Genomic DNA, 21,094 nt, shown 5'->3' on the forward strand with positions numbered 1-21,094 from the left:
TGGGAGCCACGCACAGGAGTTTCTGAGGAAGGACTTGAGCATGGATCGGGTGTACGACTACATGCTCCATCTCTTGCGAGAGTACGCGAAGCTGCAGAGATTTAAGCCGAGAGTACCAGAGGGAGCGCAGCTCCTGTGCAAGAGTGCCGTGACTTGCATCGCCGAGGCCGAGCAGCTCGAGTTTCTGAAGCGCACGGAAACGTCGAACTCGCAAACTTCTCCCTGCTCGATGCCTCCAGCCAACGACGATTACATCCGGAGATTCAAGGCACAGGAATCCGAGAACTTTCGAGCCGCTCGCGAGCTCAGGAGATCGAGGCTCGTCGTGGGCAACAAGAACAAGCTCACCACGCCCAGCGTGAATGGAGAGAAAAAGAAGAAGATCGGCAAAAAATCGCAGAGAAGCTAGAGTCGCGTGACAATGGAACCGTAGAGAGGTCGTATACGTTTTCTTTTCTTGTGAATTTTTTGCCGGAAGAGTTCGTTTTTACTTTGTAAATTCTTGTTGCTACCTTTAATTTTTTAGAACCCTAAAATTTAGAGCACAGATATTTTCCCAGGGTTTTTGGCTATGGTGAGCCTCCTCCCCTGTGTAGCGGGGATTCTCACCCAGATCCCGGCGCGCCCAGGCATTGGCATTCGGGCGGATCGATCGAGATCATCGTCGAGCGCGGTGGCGGTGAGGTGCACGTATTCCAATTCCAATCCGACTCCATCCCCGGAGCCCGATTTCAATGATATCAGCGGCCTCTCCGACCTGTCCGACCTCACCACCGATCCCAGCGCGCCCAGGTTCGTGCCCACATTCTCCAGAGTGGCGCGCCGGGGATTCGCCAAGCGATACGAGCTCTTCCCTGGCGGCCCCATTGACACCCAGGAGGTATAGCTATGGAGTTTTCACTCCCTTGCTGGATTGGATTGGATTGGATGGTTTGTTCTACGCAGGAAGGACAGGAGGGAGGAACGCCTCACGTCCCAGAGGAGATCATGGATCTTCCAAAGGTAAATTCTTCCAATTTCTTTCTTCTTCTTCTTCGTCCTTGGATGATTGATTCTTTGCTACTTGCGCAGGGGCCAACCCACAAGGAGATGATCGCTGCGCGACGGCATTATCTCAAGCGCCAGGCTCGGCGAGGATTGCTTCCACCGTCGCGGCCCATCCGGAAGCGCTTCCCGCTGGACGATTCCTTGTAGAAATCCTATAAAACTTATGGGCGATCCTGTATAGAACACGAGCTCTTTCTTTTATAATCTTACGCGAGACCTATGAACCCTAAAAGTAAGGAGATGGTGTTGGGCTCGTGGCAGGATTCTTGAGAATGAGTAGCTGTTTGATCGCTACGGCGCCATGGCTGCACTATTCCGCCCCATTGGCGCCTCCTCCTCTTGCTCTTGCTCTGGCTCCCTTGCATTCCTTCCCTTTGAGCTCCTCCAATCCGCGGTATGGCCATTTGTGGTCTTGTCCATCTTCTCGGCACTCCAGGAGGAATTTGGCCGTGGCTGTGGCGTTCAGAGCTTTCAAGACGGACGCTCGCGAGGGTGAAGTTCCCTCCGAGGTGAGAATTCCTTTTATTTTTCCTCGTTTTTTTATGCATCAGAGAATCAAGGACTACGGTATAGATGAGATGTTGATAGTGTGAGAATTCTCGATAAGTTGGCATAGTGGATTCAACGCCAGTGATTGTTGCTTGATTTTTTCTTGCCTCTTTCTTACCGCATTCGAAGTATCAGGAACATTTTCATTCTCTAGTTCATACTTTGATTGATCAGTAAACGTGCTTTGTTTCTAGAACCTCGAGGAACAGAGACGAGAGAAGCGCAAGCAGCTCAAAGACCGGATCGTCTTCGGCTTGTCCATAGGCTTCGGAGTGATCGCGCCGGTTGTCGCGGGTGGCTGGCTCTTCGCTTCTGCGGTGTCATGCGCTATACTGCTCGGGACGAGGGAATACTTCGAGCTCGTGAGAAGCAAAGGCATAAGCCAAGGAACAGCGCCGCCACCAATGTTCGTGATCCATATGTGCTCGGCCTTCTGCGCAGCAATGCCTCTGATGACACTGTAAGTTTTCTCACTTGCAAGCTTCTTTCGTGTTCTTTGAATCCTTCTTACGGATTTAGATTGTCTATAAGCTGAGCGATCGTAAGCATCAGTTTTATATATGTAATTCACAGGTGGAACCGTGTGCATCTCATAGATACTTTGGGGGACGCATGGGAGTGTCCGTGACCACCGCAGCGTTCTTTCTGGCAACCACACTACTACTCCAACGGGGGAGTCCACGCTTCTCTCAGCTCAGCAGTGGATTCTTTGGAATTTTCTACTGTGGTTACTTGCCGAGCTTCTGGGTGAAGCTACGAGCTTTGGCAGTCCCTGCTCTTCAAACAAGTAGGTTCACGTTTTCTTTCTTCTTTGCGTTTTCTCGTCTTAGCTATCCGGTGTTAGTGCAGAGCTCGCGGTTTGCTGGCCGGTTCTACTCGGTGGCCGAGCGCACTGGACAGTTGGTCTCATTGCAACTTTCGTGTCGTTCTGCGCCGTTATTGCTGCTGATACGGGAGCCTTTCTTGGTGGCAAGGTTGGAAGTTTCGTTAGAATCGCTTTTATTGTTTCGGATCGTGATTCTTCCATGAACAGCTTCTCGGAAGAACTCCGCTGAGTGACGTGAGTCCCAAGAAGACGTTCGAGGGAGCCGCTGTTGGCTTGACTTCGGCGATTGCAGTCACCATCTTGCTCTCGAAGTTGCTACAATGGCCATCATCGATTCTCAAGTAAGCTTCGCGTTTAAAAGTTCTCTAAACTTGTTTTTCTTCTTTTGGTGTGCGTCTGCAGCGGAGTAGTGTTGGCGGTGCTCGTCTTCATGGCATCTCTTTTCGGTGATCTCACAGAGTCGATGATCAAACGCGACGCTGGCGTGAAAGATTCCGGAAGGCTCATTCCAGGCCATGGTAAGAATCTTATAGGCTAGTGACCTTTTTTTTTTTGCTGATCGCTATGCCTACACAGGTGGAATTCTCGACCGTGTGGATAGCTACATGTTCACGGGGGCTCTAGTGTACTTCTTCGTAAAAATGGGGATGCCGTTGTACGGCGTGTAGCATATTCTTTCCGTGGCAATACGACAAGTATATTCTTTAGAATTTAGGGCTCATCGTGCTTGTCTGATCCGCATTCATGGGAGAAAATGTTTGGTGGAGGCCGGCATTCATGCTCTTGTCAAGAACAAATTCCATTGCCGTGCTCAACGTGTTTGCAGAGATTTAGGGCTGTTTGATTGCGGCGATGATGGTTGCTCCCCTGTTTTAGGAGCGATCCGCGAATCGAGATGGGCACGGCAATGGATCAGCACGATCTCAATCTTCACAAGGAGGAGCGCGAGAAGAAGAAGCAGATCTCGTGGCTCACGTCAGTGAAGCTCAAGTACGTGAAGCTCGGCTACTGGGATGCGAGCCGGCATTTCGTGTGGTTCGTGGCGCTGCCAGTCCTGTTCGTGGCCATCGCGTCGCTGGGCCTGGGCCGCCACGATCTCCACCGGCTGTGCGAGGCGCTCCACTACCACCTCGCCAATCTCCTGGCGTGCACCGCGGCGATGGTGTTCGCCGCCACGCTCTACGCCTTCTCCCGCCCCACGCCCGTCTATCTCATCGACTTCGCCTGCTACAAGCCCCCCGATGAGCTCAAGTGCTCCAGGGATCGATTCATCCAGGCGTCGCGCAGCACGGGGCGATTCACCCAGGAGAGCATCGACTTCCAGCGCAAGATCGTGGATCGATCCGGGCTGGGCGACGAGACGTACCTCCCGCCGGTGGTGTTCATGGCGGAGCCGCGCGGGAGCATGGCGCTGGCGCGCGAGGAGACGGAGATGGTGATGTTCTCCGCGGTGGAGGAGCTGCTGGACAAGACGCAGATCAAGGCCAAGGAGGTGGGCATCCTGATCGTGAATTGCAGCCTGTTCGTGCCGACGCCATCGCTGTCCGCCGCGATCGTGCGCCGGTTTGGGATGCGCGGCAACATCCAGAGCTACAACCTGGGCGGGATGGGTTGCAGCGCGGGCGTGATCGCGGTGGCGCTGGCGCGGGATCTCCTCCAGGTCCACCCGGAGACGCTGGCCATGGTGGTGAGCACCGAGAGCTGCACGCTCAACTGGTACCACGGCAACGATCGCGCCAAGCTCCTGCCCAATTGCATCTTCCGGATGGGCGGCGCCGCGCTCCTCCTCGCCACCGCCGCCTCCGCCACCTCCTCGCGGAGGATCAAGCCCAAGTACGAGCTCGTCCACGCGGTGAGAACGCACAAGGGCGCCAGCGACGAGAGCTACCAGTGCGTGTTCCAGGACGAGGATTCCTCCGGGACGATCGGCGTCAATCTCTCCAAGGATCTCATGGCCCAGGCCGGCGACGCGCTCAAGACCAACATCACGACGCTGGGTCCGCTCATCCTGCCCGTGTCCGAGCAGCTGTGCTTCTTCGCCACCCTCGTCGCGCGCAAGCTCTTGGGCAATCGCAAGATCAAGCCATACATCCCCGACTTCAAGCTGGCGGTGGAGCACTTTTGCATCCACGCCGGCGGCCGCGCGGTTCTGGACGCGATCCAGCACAACCTCGGGCTCTCGGCCAGGCACCTGGAGCCGTCGCGCATGACGCTGCATCGGTTCGGGAACACGTCCAGCAGCTCGCTGTGGTACGAGCTCGGGTACGCCGAGGCCAAGGGGCGCGTGCGGCGCGGCCACCGCGTGTGGCAGATCGCGTTTGGGTCGGGATTCAAGTGTAACAGCGCGGTGTGGGTCGCGCTCCGGGACGTGGAGCCGCGCGGACCCGGGGCCTGGAGCGATTGCATTGACAGATACCCCGTCCCAGTCGTGGCATTTGATTGATTTGGTGACTTTGTAGAAAATGCCGGCGTTGGGCATTTTCTTCCAAGTATTGTTTGTTGCAAGACATGACTTTTTTGGATATTATGTTGCACCTATTTACCTAAATCGTCTTACACTTTAACGATTGAAAGCGCATTGGCAGATAACAATTGCAGATTTCCTTATCAGTCATGGTATTTGATTGATTAACTTACTTTGCAGCAGATGCCTATGATGGGTATTTGGTGTTTAGTTTCAAAAATGCCATGCTTGGGCATTTGTTTTGAGCCTAATTCATAAAATAGGCTCACTTTAACCTAACTTCCGTCTTTCTTGTTGTTCTTCATGGCTATGGCGGCTTTTCACAGGCATTGCGGGCGGAGCTTCCACTCGAGCGCGCTCCTGGAGGCCGGTAATTTGCTTCGCCCGCGGGTGAAACTCTTAGCTTTTTTTCCTCCTCCACCAGCGTCGGCCAAGGTTTTGCGAAAGCCCGGAAAGCTCGCGAAAAAGACCCCGCACAACAAGAGCAACAAGGAATTCGACCCGGAGGCGGCCTCCAAGCGATTGCTCCGGCTGCTGGAGCTCAAGGAAAGCTTGCGGATCGAGGTGGAGGGGCTCAACAATCTGCTAAAGCTGCCCAAGGGCGGCGCCACGGAGATTGCTGGGCTTATGTGCCGCGAGGAGATGGAGCAGTGGTACGCGCGCAAGCGATCGGAGGAGCTTGCCAGCCTCAAGAACATCATCGCTGATGCGCTGCGCGAGGACGAGAGGAGCATCGCCAGCGCGGTGAATCGCTGCGAGGCCAAATTGGACGCATTGATCGGCAAGAAGGACGATCGACTGTTGAGAAAACTGTCGAGGTTCTGGTATGGGCCGTGAGAGAGAGAGTGGGGATTGTTTAAACTGTTCTTGATCCAACGGCTGCCATTGATACTGTTCTTGATCGAATGGCCTAGGGTTCTCTCACCTGGGGTTTTTGCATCCTGGGAGATATTAGGGTTTGTGGCGAGGATGGAGATCGCCTAGGCGAGGCCAGGTAGCGTAGGCAATGCAATGCTGAGGCTCTCTCGATTTCGCGGACGCCGGTGTGTTCTTGGAGCTCGCGCCGGGCTAGATTGGTGGAATGCTAGTGGAAATGCGAGCACGAATTCGCCCGGCAGCTGTTGTGGATTGGAGGAGCGCTATGGATGGAGCGATGATATCGGCAGTGCGCCGCTAATCAGGCAGCAGCAGGAGCGTGGGATCTGTGGATTTGCGTCGGAGAATGGGTGGCATTCTTCGTCTAGGCGTGAGAATTGGGGTCGGGGCGGCTGGGCGAGGACGCAATACCGAGGCTATGCCGATGAGCCTCCCGGTGGCGACGATGAAGAAGTAAGTTCTTTCTTTTCTCACTTCTCACGTCAACTTATGCCCGCCTCGTTTCTAGGCTGGAACGGGAGGAGGAAGAGATGAGAGGGACGTGATTCTGGATCTGATCGAGAAAGATATGGTGTGGTACTTGTCAAATTTTCTGGAACCAGTGGCTTACCTTGTTTGTGGATTGACAGAGCATACAAGACGATGTAGCACTCTACTTGTACAGCAAAGTTCGCGAGCTAGATCCCAAGACGCTGCTGGGAGCAATGTACTTGAAAGCCGGCTACCAGGCTCCTCGCTACAGCGTCTCGGCCGGCTACAAGAACAAGTTCGTGGGGACGGTGGTGATCCGGGGCAAGCGCTTCGCGAGCTCGCCGTGCGAGACGCAGGACGAGGCCGAGAAGAGCGCGGCGGACAGCGCTCTCAGCTGGGTGCTCGGGCAGCCCAGGCAAGGCGGAGCCGCGGGTGACACGCAGGGCCGAGGTAGAGGCCGAGGTGCCGGGGGGATCCGAGGTGGGATGAGAGGCGGGGGCCGAGGTAGAGGCCGGGGTCGCGGTGGCGGCAACGTTAAGAAGCGAGGCACTGCGCAGCGCGTAGCGATCAAGCCCCGCAAGTGCTTCCACGTCGAGATCAACTACAAGCTCATGAGTTTCGTGGTGCTCTACGATGATCCGCAAGAGGTCTACTACCCCTACAAGGATTTTCCAACGCAGCGCGACCTCGACGCCATCGCGAGAAGACCATCGTTTTAGTTCTAAGACGAGGTTTATAGTTCGTCTTCAGAAGGTGGGGGTTCGATTCCGGGCGACCAAAGTTTTTTTAGGGCGGCTGTTCGAATCCGGGGACGAGCAAAAGTTTTTTTAATCTTTGCGTTTTCTTCCTTTTTATTCTTTTATTTTCGTTTCCCCCCAATACCTAGGACCAGAGAGGAGCGGGCTATGGCGTCTTGCGGCGTGGCAAGGGAGCGCTAGGGTTAGAGGCGTGGTGGGAGTTTCCGGAGAGCTAGGGCTGGATTCGAGGTTGGCTTGATCTTCCGGCGGCAATGGAACAGGGAAATGCGGCGGAGGTAAGGCCGTGAAAGAGGAATGCAGCTGCCAGGAGGAGCGAGAGCTTCCTGCCGGGAGTAGTATCGCCTGGGCTGGGATTGAGGGGAAGTGATCGGGAAGAAGAGCCGGCTGGGTAGGGTAAACGATCCAGTTAGGGGAGCTCCTTCAAGAAGTAGCGTGGCTATGAGGCTGTTGATTATAGGGCATTGGTCTAGTTGAGTGGGAAGGAGCTGCAATGGCCGACACGGTCGGCTCCATCTTGGACTATCTCCGGCAGCACCACTTCTTACAGGCGGAAGCTGCTCTTAAGGCGGAGCTCGCCGGCCGTGAAGTCTCGAATGGCCTCTTCTCCATCGACGTTGATCTTGGCGTCCAGAGCAACAAGGTGCCCGCCAAAGAGCTTGCCGAGGATGCTTCCGTGCCAAGCGACGTCCAGAATGAAAAGCTGCTGGTTTCCGAGGTTGCGGACTGCCAAAGGAACTCTACGCTGGTTAAGTACTACATGGGCGTGCCAAAGTCGACTGAGCAGACCACGAGTGCTTCTGTGCAAGCTGGTCCGGAACTTGAGGTAGCAGAGGACAAGCGTCGTGCTACCGGCAGTGCCGGCACTGAGAATGCTGCAAAGGTCAAGGTGGTGGGAGAGTCGAGCTTGGAGTCGTTGAACGAAGGATTCTGGGAACAGAAAGATGAGCTGCTTTGGGTGCCCGGGACAAAGCAGGGTCCGCAGCTGGGAAAGGTTCATCCGCTAGACGAGCTGGGGTTTTCGCAGGGAAGGAAGAGCTCGCAGACGCACAACGATCAGAAGCACAAGGAAGCTGCTCGTCATAAGTCGATGGAGGCCAGGAGCGAACGGAGTGGTCCGGAGAGTACCGATGAACCACAGGTGTCTAACATCCGATCCACTAGAAAAGAAGCAGCAGAAGACGGTAAACCGGAAGAAAGTTGTCTTGCGTCGCGGCCGACATCATCAGCAAACTCTTCAAACCAGAAAGGAGGACAAGATAAAACAAGAGGTTCTGGTGATGCTTCTGAGAGATCAAGCGGGTTTCCTAGGCTTCCTCCGGTGAGGCTGAAATCCGTGGAGAAGATACCAGACGAATGGGTTGCACACTGTCGAGTAGGGTCTGACGCCGACGTAGAGATGGACCCGCTGGACGCATCTTCTTTCGCACTTGGATCTTTTCTTGACGTTCCTGTTGGCCAAGACATTTTGTCGTCGGGTAAGCTCGCAGTTATTTCCACACACGATCTAGCTCTAACACCACGACATGCAGGTACCAAACGCTGTGCTGCTATTAACAGACCATCTGTTAGCCATGGCATTGTGGAAGATCCATCAGCATCGTTTGCAAACGCAGGTGACGGGTCGGCTGCTGAGTATCCGGATGAGTATTGGGATTCTGACGCCTACGAAGACGATGACGATCCTGGCTACACACGACGGCCCATTGACGACGAGAAAGAATTTCTGGCAAGCGAGATCAATTATCCCAGTGAAGAGGAAAGAGCACGGATAGAACATAACCCTGCCCAGCAAGGTACAACTTATGGGAAATATGATGACGATGACCGTTCTTATGTGGAGTCTTACTTTTCTGGAGAGGAATACTACAGAGGAAGAGACGCCAGAGATAACAACGGTGACGCAGATGTCGACGCCTTATGCGGTGCAGCTGATGAGCTTTCTTTTAGGCCGCATGCCAACGACTACGATGGTCAGCTGTTAGATTCAGAAGAGCTGAAGCAGATTCGGTCCGAGCCAGCTTGGCAAGGTTTTGTTGTTCAAGGGAATGCGATAAGGAAGGATCAGGCTGCTACAACTGCCAATGACCAGGATGACTTTAGCCGGGAAATTCGAGAAACGTACCTTGCCGAAAGTAGTGACGGGGAAGTCGGAAGTCTACAGGATTGTGACTTTCGAGGACGCAACGGTTTCTTGGACGTGGAGAAACGCCGCCAGCAATGTTTCAAACAGGGAGGACCAAGCTCCGCGGAAGAAGAACATGACATTGTTCTCCAGTATTATAACAGGCCGTGGGGTCACAAAGCACAGGCAAATGGATGTGAGGAGGTCGACTTCCAACAAGACAGAAACGGCAGCGTTGAGACGCAGCTCGCGGAAGAGCAGCTCGGTGCCTTTCAGTTCGGCGGCTTTTCTTTTCCGTCTCCATCAAGTGCTGGCGATGTTGATGGTTCTAGAGCAGAGTCCGGGAGGTCCTTGTGGTCAACAAGAGAAATATCGTCTCGGGGTGAGGAGGTAGATCAATTTGCTAACGGCTTCGTTGGTCCAGATGACACGCTAGCCTCTTGGAAACGCAAAAGCAACGAGTCGTCTCCGATTATTAGCGGCGGGGAGGATCACGAGCTCCGTCTGGCTTTGTCGACACACTCAACTGTGTCACCTGGCTCTACCGAGGACTCCCTCAGTGTTGAAGAAGAGCGAGTTGATGACGAGGATGTGGATGCACAGAGGGACGAGACTGAGGCTGCAGCCGCGTATGACGAAGAAGCAATAGCTGTTCATGAGCATTTTCATCGCTTGCAAGCTGAAGAGGAGGAGTTTGAGACCTTTGACTTGAAAATTATTCACAGGAAAAACAGGTACTGCACGGTTTATGCTTTCATTCACGCCACTGACGCTGCTTCTTTTGTTTGGTTTTTAGAACTGGATTCGAGGAAGATAAGGATTTCCAGGTTCTGATCAACTCGGTAATCGCTGGTCGCTATCATGTTACGGAGTTTCTTGGAGCCGCAGCTTTCAGCAAGGCCATCCAGGCGCATGACCTCTTCACTGGCATGGATGTTTGTATGAAGATCATCAAGAATAACAAGGATTTCTTTGATCAAAGCCTTGACGAGATCAAGCTGCTGAAGTATATCAACAAACACGATCCGGCGGACAAGTACCATATTCTACGGTTATATGATTACTTCTATCATCGGGTAAGACGTTTTGTGCAATTCTCACTGTCGGTACTGAAACCAAACTTTTCAGGAGCACCTATTTATCGTCTGTGAGCTACTACGAGCTAATCTGTACGAGTTTCACAAGTACAACCGAGATTCGGGAGGGGAGGTCTATTTCACGATGCCTAGATTGCAGGTAGGAAGTGTTCTAGCTCACAGGTGGATTTTATTCGTAACTCTCGAAACTTTGCAGTCTATTACTCGCCAGTGTTTGGAGGCACTGGAGTTCTTGCATGGCCTTGGATTGATACATTGCGATTTGAAGCCGGAGAACATACTAGTAAAGAGCTACAGCCGGTGCGAAGTGAAGGTGATTGATCTCGGGAGCAGCTGCTTTCAAAGCGACCACCTGTGCTCTTACGTGCAATCCCGATCTTATCGAGCGCCAGAAGTTATACTGGGCCTTCCCTACGACCAGAAGATTGACATTTGGTCCCTGGGGTGTATTCTAGCGGAGCTTTGCTCAGGAAATGTGAGTATTTGTGATACTTGAACCATGCCATGCTAACGTTCGTTCTCGTGTGTTTACAGGTACTATTCCAGAATGACTCCCTGGCAACGCTGCTCGCCCGCGTTGTCGGCATTATTGGCCCTCTAGATCCTGAGATGGTGGCCAGAGGACGCGAATCTTACAAATTCTTGACGAAGAACAGCAAGCTGTATGAGCGCAACCAGGTAAAGTGCAGTTTCCAGCTTTGTGGTTTTGGTTAACGAGACAAAACAGGAGACTAGCCGCATGGAGTACTTAATCCCCAAGAAAACGACGCTGGCACATCGTCTGCCCATGGGCGACCAGGGGTTCCTCGAGTTTGTGGCGTTCCTTCTCCAGATTAATCCCAAGAACCGTCCCAGCGCGGCCGAGGCACTCAAGCATCCGTGGCTCTCGTATCCATACGAGCCAATCTCGTCGTGAGTTCCACGAGACGAGACGAGACGAGACGAAGAACACATAGGCCTACACAAAAACACAAACAGTCGAACACACACACACACACACAAACAGAGAGGAGCAGAAGAACACTTGGGAAAAGAAAAGTTGAGTGCTGGTTTTGTTGCCTTGCTGACGTTCGTGGGTTTTGCATTCCTTCAGCTTACAGTTTCGGGGTGTATTTCTACAAGACCAAAGGGTTGTATTCTATCTTCTTCATCTTCTCCACTCCACCACCACCACCATTTGTCCGTCTTCTGGTTTTTTCTCCTTCGATTCTTTCCTTCTTTTGGTTTTTTTTTTTTTTGTTCTTCGTTTTCTTTATATTTGTTTTGGTGCTGTTTTTACGTCCCGGTCAAGAGCGGAGGTTCTTTGTAACATATATTTCCAAACACTGATGCTGCCGCTGTAGTAGCTCTCACTCTCTGATTCTTCTAATGCAAAAAAACAAAGCCAGAAATTCTTGGAAAATTATACTCTAGTTTTGAAAAGTGTGACTCGACTTCTGGTTGGAAAATTATACTCTAGTTTTGAAAAGGATGTTGTGTGCAACAGCGGCAGCAGCAGCAGCAGCAGCAGTTGCAGCTGCACGACTGGGAAGTGGATTTTCTTAACGAGTCAAATCTAGAGAAAAGAAATTTTATATAAAATAAAATAAAATCGGAAAAAGAGAGGAAAGAAAACTGTTGTTCCGTGTTGGACTTGCGGGGATTCTCAGTTTGCAAGTACTGGTGTAACATATTTATTATTTCTCTCTGAAGATATATAGCCTAAGATATTATCATCTCTCGCAAAATCCTGAGGAACACTCAGCCGGAAGGAAATCAGCAGAGGCTGCTTTGGGTGTCCAAGTCACTTTCGCGCGAGTGGAGTGTTTTGTGGGAACAAGGGAGCTCCCTTCAGTCCAAGGCAGGTCGATCAAAGCTCGAGAGAGAACCAGCTCCCGCATCATGCAAGCGTCTACCACTGGACAAAAGAAGCTCTCTTTCTGAAACTGGCATTGTAACTTTCCAAGGTACGCGGATGCATGAGTCGGCAGCAGGACCATCTCCAGCTCCACCTGAGTTGAACTAAAGGAAGCTCCCGCGAACAAAAACACACACACACACAACGAGAAGAATCTAAACGTATTTGTTTCCAGGCCCCACGCCATCGCTGAAAAGAGCTCAGGTTTTTGGATCATTCATTCCTCCCTCCTGCCCAGATTTCTGCCTAGATTTCTGGAATGGCAAGCATTGAAAGCAGTCAGGAGCATGAAAGGAGGGACGTACCTCAAGGACGAAGAGAGAATTGGATAGATTGTAGATGGATTGCAGGCAGCAGCAGCACCAACATTGTCTATCACACGCTAACAATCTCCGCTCTGGCTCGCCCGCGCGTCGTCGTCGTCGGTGTCCGCGTCGGCGTCGGTGAGAACCCATCCCTCTGGAATGAGAAGACCCAATATGTCAAAATCCCATTCACACTCTCTCTCTCTCTCTCTCTCTCACTCTCCCTCACTCTCCTTTCTTGCTCACTCTCTCTCTCTTTTCTCGCTGGCTGCTGGGCTCGATGTGAAGTGAAAAGCGAGCAGCGGCAGCAGCGGCAAGAGCGAGCCAGGCAAGAGACAAGGAAAACCCGCCAGCACAAAATTAAAAAGCCGTGCGAATCTCTGAAACAGGCAAAGCAAAAGGTCGCGCAAAAGTGCAGCACCGCAAAAACACGAACGGCCAGAGAGCCGCCAGAGCCAGATTAGCCACACAACCCCCACGATGATAAGAGAGAAAGGAAAAGATCTGCGGTGATACTCTGGATTAGCTCATGGAAAAATGAGAGCTATGGTTGACGGGACAACACTCTCTCTCTCTCTCGGGGGAGCTTTATAGTGCGTTCGTACAGCCGGCCTGCGCCACGTGGCGGCGGGGCTTGCCTGCCTGCAACAACAACAACAACAACAACAGGGAAGTCTTTTTTGACTGATTTTTCCGCCTGAATTTTGAACAAGCTTTTCACCTTGTTGCACACACAAAATCACACTTGCTGCCACTTGGTTTCAGCTTTGGAGATTTGCAGGCACATTCTGGGGTGGTGGTGGATGGAGGGAGGGAATGTGTATTTGTATGCGTACCTTCGAGTGTCATCACAAAAGCTGTGCAAGCTACATGTTTGAAAAGCTGATGCAGGAGTAGGCAGTGTTTAGCAGTCTCGTCCCCATATATCACGCAGATAATGAAGACACCACCTTGTCGATCGATCTTTTCGATACGGAGAATCAACTCCTTGAGCTCTGTCAAAACATAGCAAATATTTCGCGGAAGCGTAGTGTGGACAATGTGGCTATGATCAGCTAGCTATATACATAGCCAACGTGGATCTGGCTGCGTAAACCTCCAACACTGAACCTCAGGATGCTCTTGCCCGCATGCAAGCAAGGCATAAGATTCTACCAGATGCTCGAAGCCAACGTTGTGGTTCTCAGGGCTAGTGCTAGTGCTGACTCTGGACCGGCGGCATTGACGAGCAGTGATGCGGCGAAAAGAGCGATGGTTTTTGGCGATCATCGTCATCACGGTTCCAGCGATGCTACCCAGGATCAACTCTCTATGCACTGGAGATAATGCCGAGCTTCGTGAAAACATAGCTGTATCCTTGCAATTCTTCGGCTAGGCTGGAGAAGCAGTGCCGTTTTTTTCTTTACTTTTTTCTCCGAGTCTTAAGGTCGAATATCTCCAGTTGGAACACAGCCATGCGAACGGCAACCGCTTATTAGAAATGCGGTTGACAGATTCTTCCGGCCGTAGGCCCAGGGAGGAGACACAGCAAGAAACCAGAGGGCTACAGTGCTTTTGACTTCCCAAGGCTCGCGAGCAAGCCTGTTTCTCTTTCCCGCTAAGTAATCAAGCCCAAGACTTCCCAGTCTTCTAGAAAGCTTTAGACGAAGGTGCCCATTAGTGCCCCAGGAAGATGGTGGCGAAATTTTTGGAAGAAAGGAGGCGAGATGGCGATGGAAGAAATATACTTTGTCCATTCACCATGACAAATCTGCGGCGTGTGGGCCTGGCATGGAAACAAGACCACACAGTTGGCTCTCGCCGGGCCCCGGACGGAGAAACGTGGCGCTGGATGAACGAAGGCGCGAGAAAATGGCGAGTGCCAAGTTAGTTAAAGCCAAATCCCGAGTTTTGAGCTATGGCGTACGCGCCCACAGAATGAAGGGGCTAGAGTTTCTTTCTAGACAAGTCACAGACAGGGATCTCCGGCGGTAAGAGATCTTCCAGGTGCGAGAGATGTTGTCGCCCAGGAGCAGGAGGGAGGCGATCGAGCAGGGCAAAGCGGAGCTAAACAGGCTGTACGAGCAGCTCCCGGAGAGCGCCCACGATCTGTCCTTGCGAGATCTGGTGGAGCACCCGACGATCCCCCTGTCCGGGGGCCTCCCCGTGGAGCAGCGCCAAGAGGGTCTCCCCCCGGACGTGGCGGCGTTTGGCTCCGCCACCGCATTCTTCTTCTCGGTCACCTCCTCACCGCCGCGCTCCACCAGCGGCGCCGCCACCACCAGGGGGGTGATCAGCGCTAGGATCGACGCTCCTCCTCCTCCTCTGCCCGTGTCAGTGAAGCACATCTCGCCAAGGAAGGTTTCCCCCAGGCCCTCGCCGCCACCGTCGCCCAGGAGTGGGATTAAGTCGCTGCCAGCCTCGCCCGTGTGGAGAATCTACAAGGAGCCGCAAGTGAAGCCAATCCTCCCGGCTCTCAGCTTCGATCATGGCGTCCATAGCAAGTGTAGCTCTTGCTCCGCCCATGTCATCTTCTTCAAGACCAAGTGCCAGGTACTGCGAGAAACGCTTCTCTAGTTTGGATTTCTCGGAACGATCACTGCAAAGATCGATCTTTCGAGCAGAGGACTTTGGTGGCACTCATCTTCTTTGTTTTCCTTTCCAGGTGTGCAGTCGATTGTATTGCAACAGGTGTGTGAAGCGGGCGACATGCACGTCAAAGTGCGGCCAAGGATGCTTCAGTAGCAGCCATAGCCAAGAAGGCTCGGCGCCCACCAAGAGGTATGAGAATTCAAGGTTTGACAAGGTTGGGAAGTCAAGAATTCTTGGTTGTTTTGAATGTAGGAGAGGGATACTCCCGGGCTCGTCTTGTTGGCCTTTCCCAATCACGAAGGCCTCGTCGCGACCTCGCAGCAAAACGGGAAATGGGGACTCTATACACCCCGCCAGCGCAGATTTCTAAGCGAAAAGGCGGCGACCCCATTTTCTCTCTTTTTTTTTTTTTTGTGTGTGTCTGTTTGGCTCGCGTCGAAGGTCTAGTTCTCGCATCTCGTGTAAATTCTTGGTAGTAAAGTTGTAGAGCTAAAATGTGGGAGATGATTCGCTGAGATATGGCATCTACACTTTTAGAACACATTCCAAATGCCTTTGCCAACGTTTTTTACAGAGAATCTGGACACTGCTAAGTTGCAAATGCCGGGGCCGACAAAGGTAAGTGCAAGCATCTCCAATCTATTGTGTCGGGAGCAAAAGGCATGCTGAGGATAAGCTCGTGAGCGTGATCAACATGGTTGGAGCGAGACAAGAGATCCACCATGCAAGTGTAATGCTTCTTTCCGGGCTGCAAGTGGTAATCCTGTGCCAAAGACACGAACGCCCTCCTCCCAGCTTGCAGCTTCCCGGCGCGGCTGCAAGCCGCTAGCACCGACGCGAAGCAGGCCTCGTCCGGAGCGTGATCCATCATCTTCATGGAGTCAAAAAGTTCTAGGCACTGGATCGACTTCCCGTGCCGAGCATATGCGTCCAGCAGCGTGGACCACGACAAGAGATCTGTTTCGGGCATTTGTGCAAGAAAAGTCTGGGCTCTTACAAGACGCCCATTAACGGCATATGCTGCTAGCATAGCATTCCTTGAGACCGTATTGGAATAAGGCAACACAAAATAGATATCTTCTGCTTTCTCTGTGTAGCCACATTGTGCGTACGCATGGATAAGAACAATTTCTGTTGCTAAGCTTACGGCTGGAAGCCTTTTGTGAAACTGCATCATTGAGTCAATATGCCCGAGATTGGCATAAGCGGTAAGGATAACGGTTGCCATTCCGTGATCACACATGAAGTTGTCAAAGAGTAAACAGCATGCCTCGTCCAAGTATTGGGTTATTGAATACAGATCTATCATTATGAATTTTGATATTTGATTGATCTGTGGCATTGAAAAAAACAGGTCTTGAGCTTGTCGCACATCCCTCGTCAAGGCATATGCTGATAGCATTGTGTTGTCGGAGACAAGATCGTGCTCAGGCATTCTTATATAGACGGCCCTCGCCCTTTCTACTTGCAAAGAACAGGCAGAGAGCAAAATGTTGTAGGAAACGAGATCCCGTGCGACCATGCTGTGGAAGCTTAACTCAATTGCTTCGATAGATTCTCTTTGGTGGCGAGCTGCGTTTGCGAGAATGGTGTTGAATGACAGCATATTGTATTCCGGGAACCCGGAAAAAATGTGTTCCTGTTCTTGGGCTCTCTCCTCGTCAGCTCCAGTTAGCATTGTGTTCCAGGACGCTAGATCTCTCTGCGGCATCTCGTGGTAAAAACTTCGCTCTGCGCGTTCGAAGCAGCCATTCGTTATGCATCCCGAGAGGAATGCGTTCCAGCAGACGAGGTTCCGTTCCGGGAGCTGATTAAAAATGTCCAGTGCTTGATCAAGATGCCCGTTCTTGGCAAGCGCATTTATCATAGCAGTTGCGGACACTAGATCCAAAACTGGCATCGAATCAAAAACACATTTTGCTCCATCGAGTTGAGAGCTGTTTTGATAAGCCGTAAGCATTGTCGTTGAGGATACAAGGCTGTGTTCAACCATGGAGTCAAATAGCTCTTGAGCATGGACCAGATACCCTCTATGGGCATATGCTGCGAGCATTGTTGTTGACGAGACGTGATCCCTCTGCATTTGATCAAAGAATTTCTTGGCATAGTGAAGATCTTCCCCGCTGCAAAGAGCCGCAAGAACTACGTTCCAAGCGACCTGGTTTCTACATGGCATCGCGAGTAAAAGCTCCAGTGCCTCACGGACATGGCCGCTATGAGCATAGGCAGTGATCATAAACACCCAAGTGTGTGAGTTCCTTCTGCTGGATGGGAAGATGCTTTCAAACACACTGCGAGCGTCTGTGACGCTTCCAAGCCGCGCATACATTTGGATGAGTGTGTTGGAGAGAAAGATATCTTGAGACAAACAAGTCGAATGTGGGAGAAATGGTCGGATAGTTTTGTTGAAGACTGAGAGACTGCTGCAAGATTGAATCAGATGAATACAGCCAAACCGCTCCATCAGAACAAATTCAGAGTTTCATGGGGAGGAACGTACTCCCCGTGTAAATCCGCTAAGATGTACTCCTGGAATCATCAACCATCCCCTTCTATAAGATCACGAGAGATAGAAAAGCAAAACTCTACCGAGGGTGCCACTTGGACTGCTATAGTAAGAACTCCGCCTGGAGGCCGGGAGTTCCAGTGCCGATATTTCCCTCCCAGAGATATGGAAGACTTAGTCCACGAGATGTGCCGGGCGAGAGTGATGCAGATACAAAGTGATGTATGGATGGAGCATTTTGTGTCAGCTCGAATGAAACCAATCATCTCCCACTCTGCAAGCACCCCAACAGACAACGTTGAAGGAAGTGGCTACTGTCTACAAAACAATGGTTAAGAGTAACAAGAGTAGCTAGAATGGCAGTAGAGCTTGTCATTGAAACTGCGTGTCTATTTCAAGTTTCTGTGAGGATTTAGACTAGTTTCACTGAGTGCAGGTGAAAGAGTTTGTAAAGGAACACCACCTGAGAGTTTGGGCGAGAGCAAAAGAATTCTTCTTTTCTTACTGAGTTTTGCAGACACGATCAATGTGACTATTGAGTCAAGGATTTGTTGCTGAACTTTGAGAACTCATGCCATATCTAACAATAAGAAAAAGGCTAATCCAAAAAATCTTTTCTTTTTTAGGTCCTTATTTAAATGAATCTAACCATCAAGAGCCTCGAAGAGTTTAGCGGTTGCAGCAGCGGCTTTGAAGGTCTCTCCCGGAAAGCTGCCCAGCATGTCGATCAGAATCGATTTAACGAGCTTTTGGAAGGTGACAAGCAAAGGGCTAAGAAAGAGGAATTAGCCACTCGCAAGGCGCGTCCTCCTGTGCCAGTTCAGAATGGACTTCCGATGCATGCGGACTCTGAAGACATAAATATTGCCTACGAGCTGTGGGAATGGTGCAGCATACGCTATGACGATAAAATTAACGAGATGACACCTCAGGCTTAATATGCTTTTCACCAACTACCTGGGGCATTTACGAGGGCTGGACAGATGGAGTGGTGGAGCGAATGATGGTTTTGTTTGAGCACAAGCTAATGACTGCTGAGGGCTTCCTGCCTGGCCTAGAACACAACACTGAGCTGGCCTGTTAATTTTGGTGGCCCGCCCCTATATACAAGTCATTGCGGTTGCAATGGATTGAAAAACAGAGGAGGTGGCAGCCGAGCCAATGTGCGCCGGAGCATGAGATAGAAAAGTTAGCAACGACTTTAAGAGCAATTAGACTCTTCTCCAAGGACTATGACCCTCAAGTTGCTGTCACAGCTTGAGGGGAGGTTGGTTTACCTTTTGGAGCCTAACAAAGTTGCCAGAGAAGCTCACTAGGAGGTACTCTGTGTAAGAAGAACCACTGCCATGGCTTTTACACCCTGCGAGTGCCCCATGATTGATTTTTTATTCCACTATGGGCCCTCCCTAACCGTCGTGACCGAATGCTGAGTGGCGCATTAATAAAAGGTTGTGCAGGGGCAAACAAAAACACATTCATATACTATTTACAACATCCCTTTTGGCTGTCCTTCCGGCCTTCATATTGCCAAATTCCTTACATTAAGGTTTTTGGAACTTCACATTTGGATTGTAAAGAACCTAATGTAGGCAGTCTTTATTTGCATTGCCTCTCTTTTGAGTGTCAAGTGCAGCTTCTCCTTGATGCACCATGGGTCTTGCACGCTCCTCAAAGTGATGTGGATGGCTCTTGATCACACCGTGATGGATTCTTTATTTCCCTGCTTCGCATACATATGGATTTTTAATGCCCTCCCTTGCAAATTATTGTCATAAAGATTTCACGGGATCTAAAAATTGGAGCTGGATGGATCAATGAATAATTTCAGAAAAATGAACATGTATCCACTGAAATATAAATGTCAATGATATTATCATAAAAAATATTGACATTTTGATTTTATCCTGCAACACTAGATGCCCATGACCAATCAAAAGAAGACATTGTAAGCCTTTCCAGTAAGATAAACATATGTGCATCCAGTGTCTCAAGGTTTAGTTGATTGTTTATCGCATTTTGCCTGGAAATCCTCATTCACAACTATGCTTAACAATAGCTTCATTAGTTGAGGGTACTTCCCAAGCCAATCCTATCTTTCATCACCATCTAGTTGTAACATGCAAACCTTGTAAGCTGACATATCTTTGCAACAGAGCTGTAAATCATCTACAAAACCTTTTTTCTCTTGCTCACAAGCTTTCAAGTCAATCTCAACAAGTGAGTCAAACCTTTAAAGTAAGTTGTGTAAGTACTAAGCTGTTCTAGAAATTTGGCTTTTGTAATCATTTGGAAATGACAAAGGTTCAAAAAGTTTGAAGGAGTTGCAATTCATAAAGTCCATAAATCAAGTGTTCAAAATAGTTATAATCTTCTCCACCAATTCTCTCCCTGATTCCTCAAAAATACCACCTTCAAAAATTTCACTTAAAATATTTATAGCTTCCTTTGAGTCCACTTTTATATTTGTGCTCTTATCCAAAAAGAAAGGGCTTAGGGAGATTTTAGGGTATACATGCATTTAATAGAAGAATATCCTTAATAGGTATATATTAAGTATATTTCTATAAGTATATTCTAGAATATTTGAATTTATAAAATTTATGGTGACATTATGGTGACATTATTATTGCATGTCAAATGACAGTTTTTTATAAATATTTGAATGCCAGGTGACATTAGCCTCTCAAACTATCCATGTCATATAACATTTTTTTTAGTCATGACATTGATTCAATGCCAAAATTATTCCTTGGGATGGCTTTTGGTTGAAATGACATATTTAGGAATTGAAGATGGTGGTTTCTAACAGTAATCATTAAGTGTAAGAAGGTCATTCTATTGGTTATCTGCAATGAGGCTCTTTAACATCAAACTTCATTCAAAGGGAGAAGGTTGCTTTGATGTCATGTTTGTGGATTTTGATTGGTCAGGCAAGATTAAGTGGTGTTAAATCCTTGTAAGGTTTGGTTACAAGAGGAACATAATCTACACTTTGTCAATGATCTAGTGGCTCAGCTATGAGAAATTAGTGCTAGCTAAGGTTGTTTAATGCATAACAAATAAAGGTTTCACTAGAGAATTGCTTTGCCAGTCCAAAGGCCAATAATTTCTATGAGTGGGTCTCCACAATCGTCAGTCCATTGGGTAGACTTCTTAGCTCAATTCTTAACTTTTGAAGAAATTCTTCTTGATCTCATAGGATCCCTTTATAAGGTCAACATTAGCCTCCCTAGTAATTATCCATTAAAGCCTTTCAAGATAATGTGGAAAGGAGGAAGAATTCAAAGATCTTATCTCTCGTTAGAAAATGTAGGTGGTGTTTAAAACATGAATCTATCACTGCAAAATTCATCCTAGTGGACAGATCTTCTTGAAAACTCTCAAGGAGAATTAAAGTCCAGCTCTTACAATTTCCAAAGTTTTGTTTCAATTTGTGCATTGCTGGGTGAGCCATGAGTTTTCTCTTTGTTTTTCTTGAACTTATTTCCTTGTAGTTGATCCTTTGGTGGGAAGTATAACCTGTGAATATTTGTCCAAAATGCTGGTAGCATCTGACCATGTTGTGATTGACGGGAGGCCAAATCTTCTTGGACATGTGAGAAACA

At 50.0% G+C, this 21,094-nt stretch overlaps 7 protein-coding genes and 1 long non-coding RNA gene across 8 annotated transcripts; 6 read left to right on the forward strand and 2 right to left on the reverse strand.

Annotated features, from left to right (window-relative positions):
* Positions 1-405: 405 nt before the first annotated feature.
* Positions 406-3,129, forward strand: LOC9651221 (phosphatidate cytidylyltransferase 4, chloroplastic). Its single transcript, XM_002968754.2, has 9 exons — positions 406-880; positions 946-1,002; positions 1,072-1,556; positions 1,791-2,056; positions 2,193-2,383; positions 2,446-2,570; positions 2,630-2,763; positions 2,825-2,940; positions 2,999-3,129. The coding sequence occupies exons 3-9, from the start codon at positions 1,320-1,322 to the stop codon at positions 3,088-3,090; spliced, it is 1,161 nt and encodes a 386-aa protein (XP_002968800.1). The 5' UTR covers positions 406-880; positions 946-1,002; positions 1,072-1,319; the 3' UTR covers positions 3,091-3,129.
* Positions 3,130-3,227: 98 nt separating this feature from the next.
* Positions 3,228-4,946, forward strand: LOC9651222 (3-ketoacyl-CoA synthase 4). Its single transcript, XM_002968755.2, has one exon. The coding sequence runs from the start codon at positions 3,318-3,320 to the stop codon at positions 4,863-4,865; it is 1,548 nt and encodes a 515-aa protein (XP_002968801.2). The 5' UTR covers positions 3,228-3,317; the 3' UTR covers positions 4,866-4,946.
* A 249-nt stretch (positions 4,947-5,195) lies between these two features.
* Positions 5,196-5,870, forward strand: LOC112345909. Its single transcript, XM_024673617.1, has 3 exons — positions 5,196-5,256; positions 5,311-5,710; positions 5,801-5,870. Exons 1-3 carry the CDS (start codon positions 5,196-5,198, stop codon positions 5,868-5,870), a joined length of 531 nt encoding a protein of 176 aa, XP_024529385.1.
* Positions 5,834-7,085, forward strand: LOC112346040 (RNA-binding protein cabeza-like). Its single transcript, XM_024674034.1, has 3 exons — positions 5,834-6,215; positions 6,271-6,333; positions 6,392-7,085. Exons 1-3 carry the CDS (start codon positions 5,898-5,900, stop codon positions 6,950-6,952), a joined length of 942 nt encoding a protein of 313 aa, XP_024529802.1. The 5' UTR covers positions 5,834-5,897; the 3' UTR covers positions 6,953-7,085.
* Positions 7,086-7,108: 23 nt separating this feature from the next.
* LOC9651223 lies at positions 7,109-11,617 on the forward strand. Its single transcript, XM_002968756.2, has 7 exons — positions 7,109-8,466; positions 8,521-9,847; positions 9,910-10,189; positions 10,242-10,349; positions 10,407-10,685; positions 10,745-10,888; positions 10,938-11,617. The coding sequence occupies exons 1-7, from the start codon at positions 7,482-7,484 to the stop codon at positions 11,124-11,126; spliced, it is 3,312 nt and encodes a 1,103-aa protein (XP_002968802.2). The 5' UTR covers positions 7,109-7,481; the 3' UTR covers positions 11,127-11,617.
* Positions 11,618-11,859: 242 nt separating this feature from the next.
* LOC112346042 lies at positions 11,860-12,777 on the reverse strand. The gene is made up of 2 exons (XR_002992264.1): positions 12,413-12,777; positions 11,860-12,361 (listed from the first exon to the last, which is right to left on the reverse strand). It is a non-coding gene; the product is annotated as an uncharacterized LOC112346042 (long non-coding RNA).
* A 1,415-nt stretch (positions 12,778-14,192) lies between these two features.
* On the forward strand, positions 14,193-15,499 carry LOC9651224. The gene is made up of 3 exons (XM_002968757.2): positions 14,193-14,944; positions 15,057-15,172; positions 15,236-15,499. Exons 1-3 carry the CDS (start codon positions 14,408-14,410, stop codon positions 15,351-15,353), a joined length of 771 nt encoding a protein of 256 aa, XP_002968803.1. The 5' UTR covers positions 14,193-14,407; the 3' UTR covers positions 15,354-15,499.
* A 3-nt stretch (positions 15,500-15,502) lies between these two features.
* LOC112346039 (pentatricopeptide repeat-containing protein At4g02750-like) lies at positions 15,503-17,709 on the reverse strand. Its single transcript, XM_024674033.1, has 2 exons — positions 17,573-17,709; positions 15,503-17,512 (listed from the first exon to the last, which is right to left on the reverse strand). Exon 2 carries the CDS (start codon positions 17,445-17,447, stop codon positions 15,573-15,575), a length of 1,875 nt encoding a protein of 624 aa, XP_024529801.1. The 5' UTR covers positions 17,448-17,512; positions 17,573-17,709; the 3' UTR covers positions 15,503-15,572.
* Positions 17,710-21,094: the final 3,385 nt, after the last annotated feature.

The sequence above is a fragment of the Selaginella moellendorffii genome, unplaced genomic scaffold (genome assembly GCF_000143415.4).
Source record: "Selaginella moellendorffii unplaced genomic scaffold, v1.0 SELMOscaffold_11, whole genome shotgun sequence".
Classification (NCBI taxonomy): Eukaryota; Viridiplantae; Streptophyta; class Lycopodiopsida; order Selaginellales; family Selaginellaceae; genus Selaginella; species Selaginella moellendorffii.

Coding starts and splice junctions, on each gene's coding strand:
- LOC9651221 (XM_002968754.2), top strand. CDS start 1,320: ATGAGTAGCTGTTTGATCGCTACGGCGCCATGGCTGCACTATTCCGCC. Junction 1,557..1,790: donor AGGGTGAAGTTCCCTCCGAG/GTGAGAATTCCT, acceptor CTTTGTTTCTAG/AACCTCGAGGAACAGAGACG. Junction 2,941..2,998: donor AAGGCTCATTCCAGGCCATG/GTAAGAATCTTA, acceptor ATGCCTACACAG/GTGGAATTCTCGACCGTGTG.
- LOC9651222 (XM_002968755.2), top strand. CDS start 3,318: ATGGGCACGGCAATGGATCAGCACGATCTCAATCTTCACAAGGAGGAG.
- LOC112345909 (XM_024673617.1), top strand. CDS start 5,196: ATGGCGGCTTTTCACAGGCATTGCGGGCGGAGCTTCCACTCGAGCGCG. Junction 5,257..5,310: donor GAGCGCGCTCCTGGAGGCCG/GTAATTTGCTTC, acceptor CTCCTCCACCAG/CGTCGGCCAAGGTTTTGCGA. Junction 5,711..5,800: donor AGAAAACTGTCGAGGTTCTG/GTATGGGCCGTG, acceptor CGAATGGCCTAG/GGTTCTCTCACCTGGGGTTT.
- LOC112346040 (XM_024674034.1), top strand. CDS start 5,898: ATGCTGAGGCTCTCTCGATTTCGCGGACGCCGGTGTGTTCTTGGAGCT. Junction 6,216..6,270: donor CCGGTGGCGACGATGAAGAA/GTAAGTTCTTTC, acceptor CCTCGTTTCTAG/GCTGGAACGGGAGGAGGAAG. Junction 6,334..6,391: donor ATCTGATCGAGAAAGATATG/GTGTGGTACTTG, acceptor GTGGATTGACAG/AGCATACAAGACGATGTAGC.
- LOC9651223 (XM_002968756.2), top strand. CDS start 7,482: ATGGCCGACACGGTCGGCTCCATCTTGGACTATCTCCGGCAGCACCAC. Junction 9,848..9,909: donor ATTATTCACAGGAAAAACAG/GTACTGCACGGT, acceptor TTTGGTTTTTAG/AACTGGATTCGAGGAAGATA. Junction 10,686..10,744: donor CGGAGCTTTGCTCAGGAAAT/GTGAGTATTTGT, acceptor GTGTGTTTACAG/GTACTATTCCAGAATGACTC.
- LOC9651224 (XM_002968757.2), top strand. CDS start 14,408: ATGTTGTCGCCCAGGAGCAGGAGGGAGGCGATCGAGCAGGGCAAAGCG. Junction 14,945..15,056: donor TCTTCAAGACCAAGTGCCAG/GTACTGCGAGAA, acceptor TTTCCTTTCCAG/GTGTGCAGTCGATTGTATTG. Junction 15,173..15,235: donor GGCTCGGCGCCCACCAAGAG/GTATGAGAATTC, acceptor TTTTGAATGTAG/GAGAGGGATACTCCCGGGCT.
- LOC112346039 (XM_024674033.1), bottom strand. CDS start 17,447: ATGGAGCGGTTTGGCTGTATTCATCTGATTCAATCTTGCAGCAGTCTC.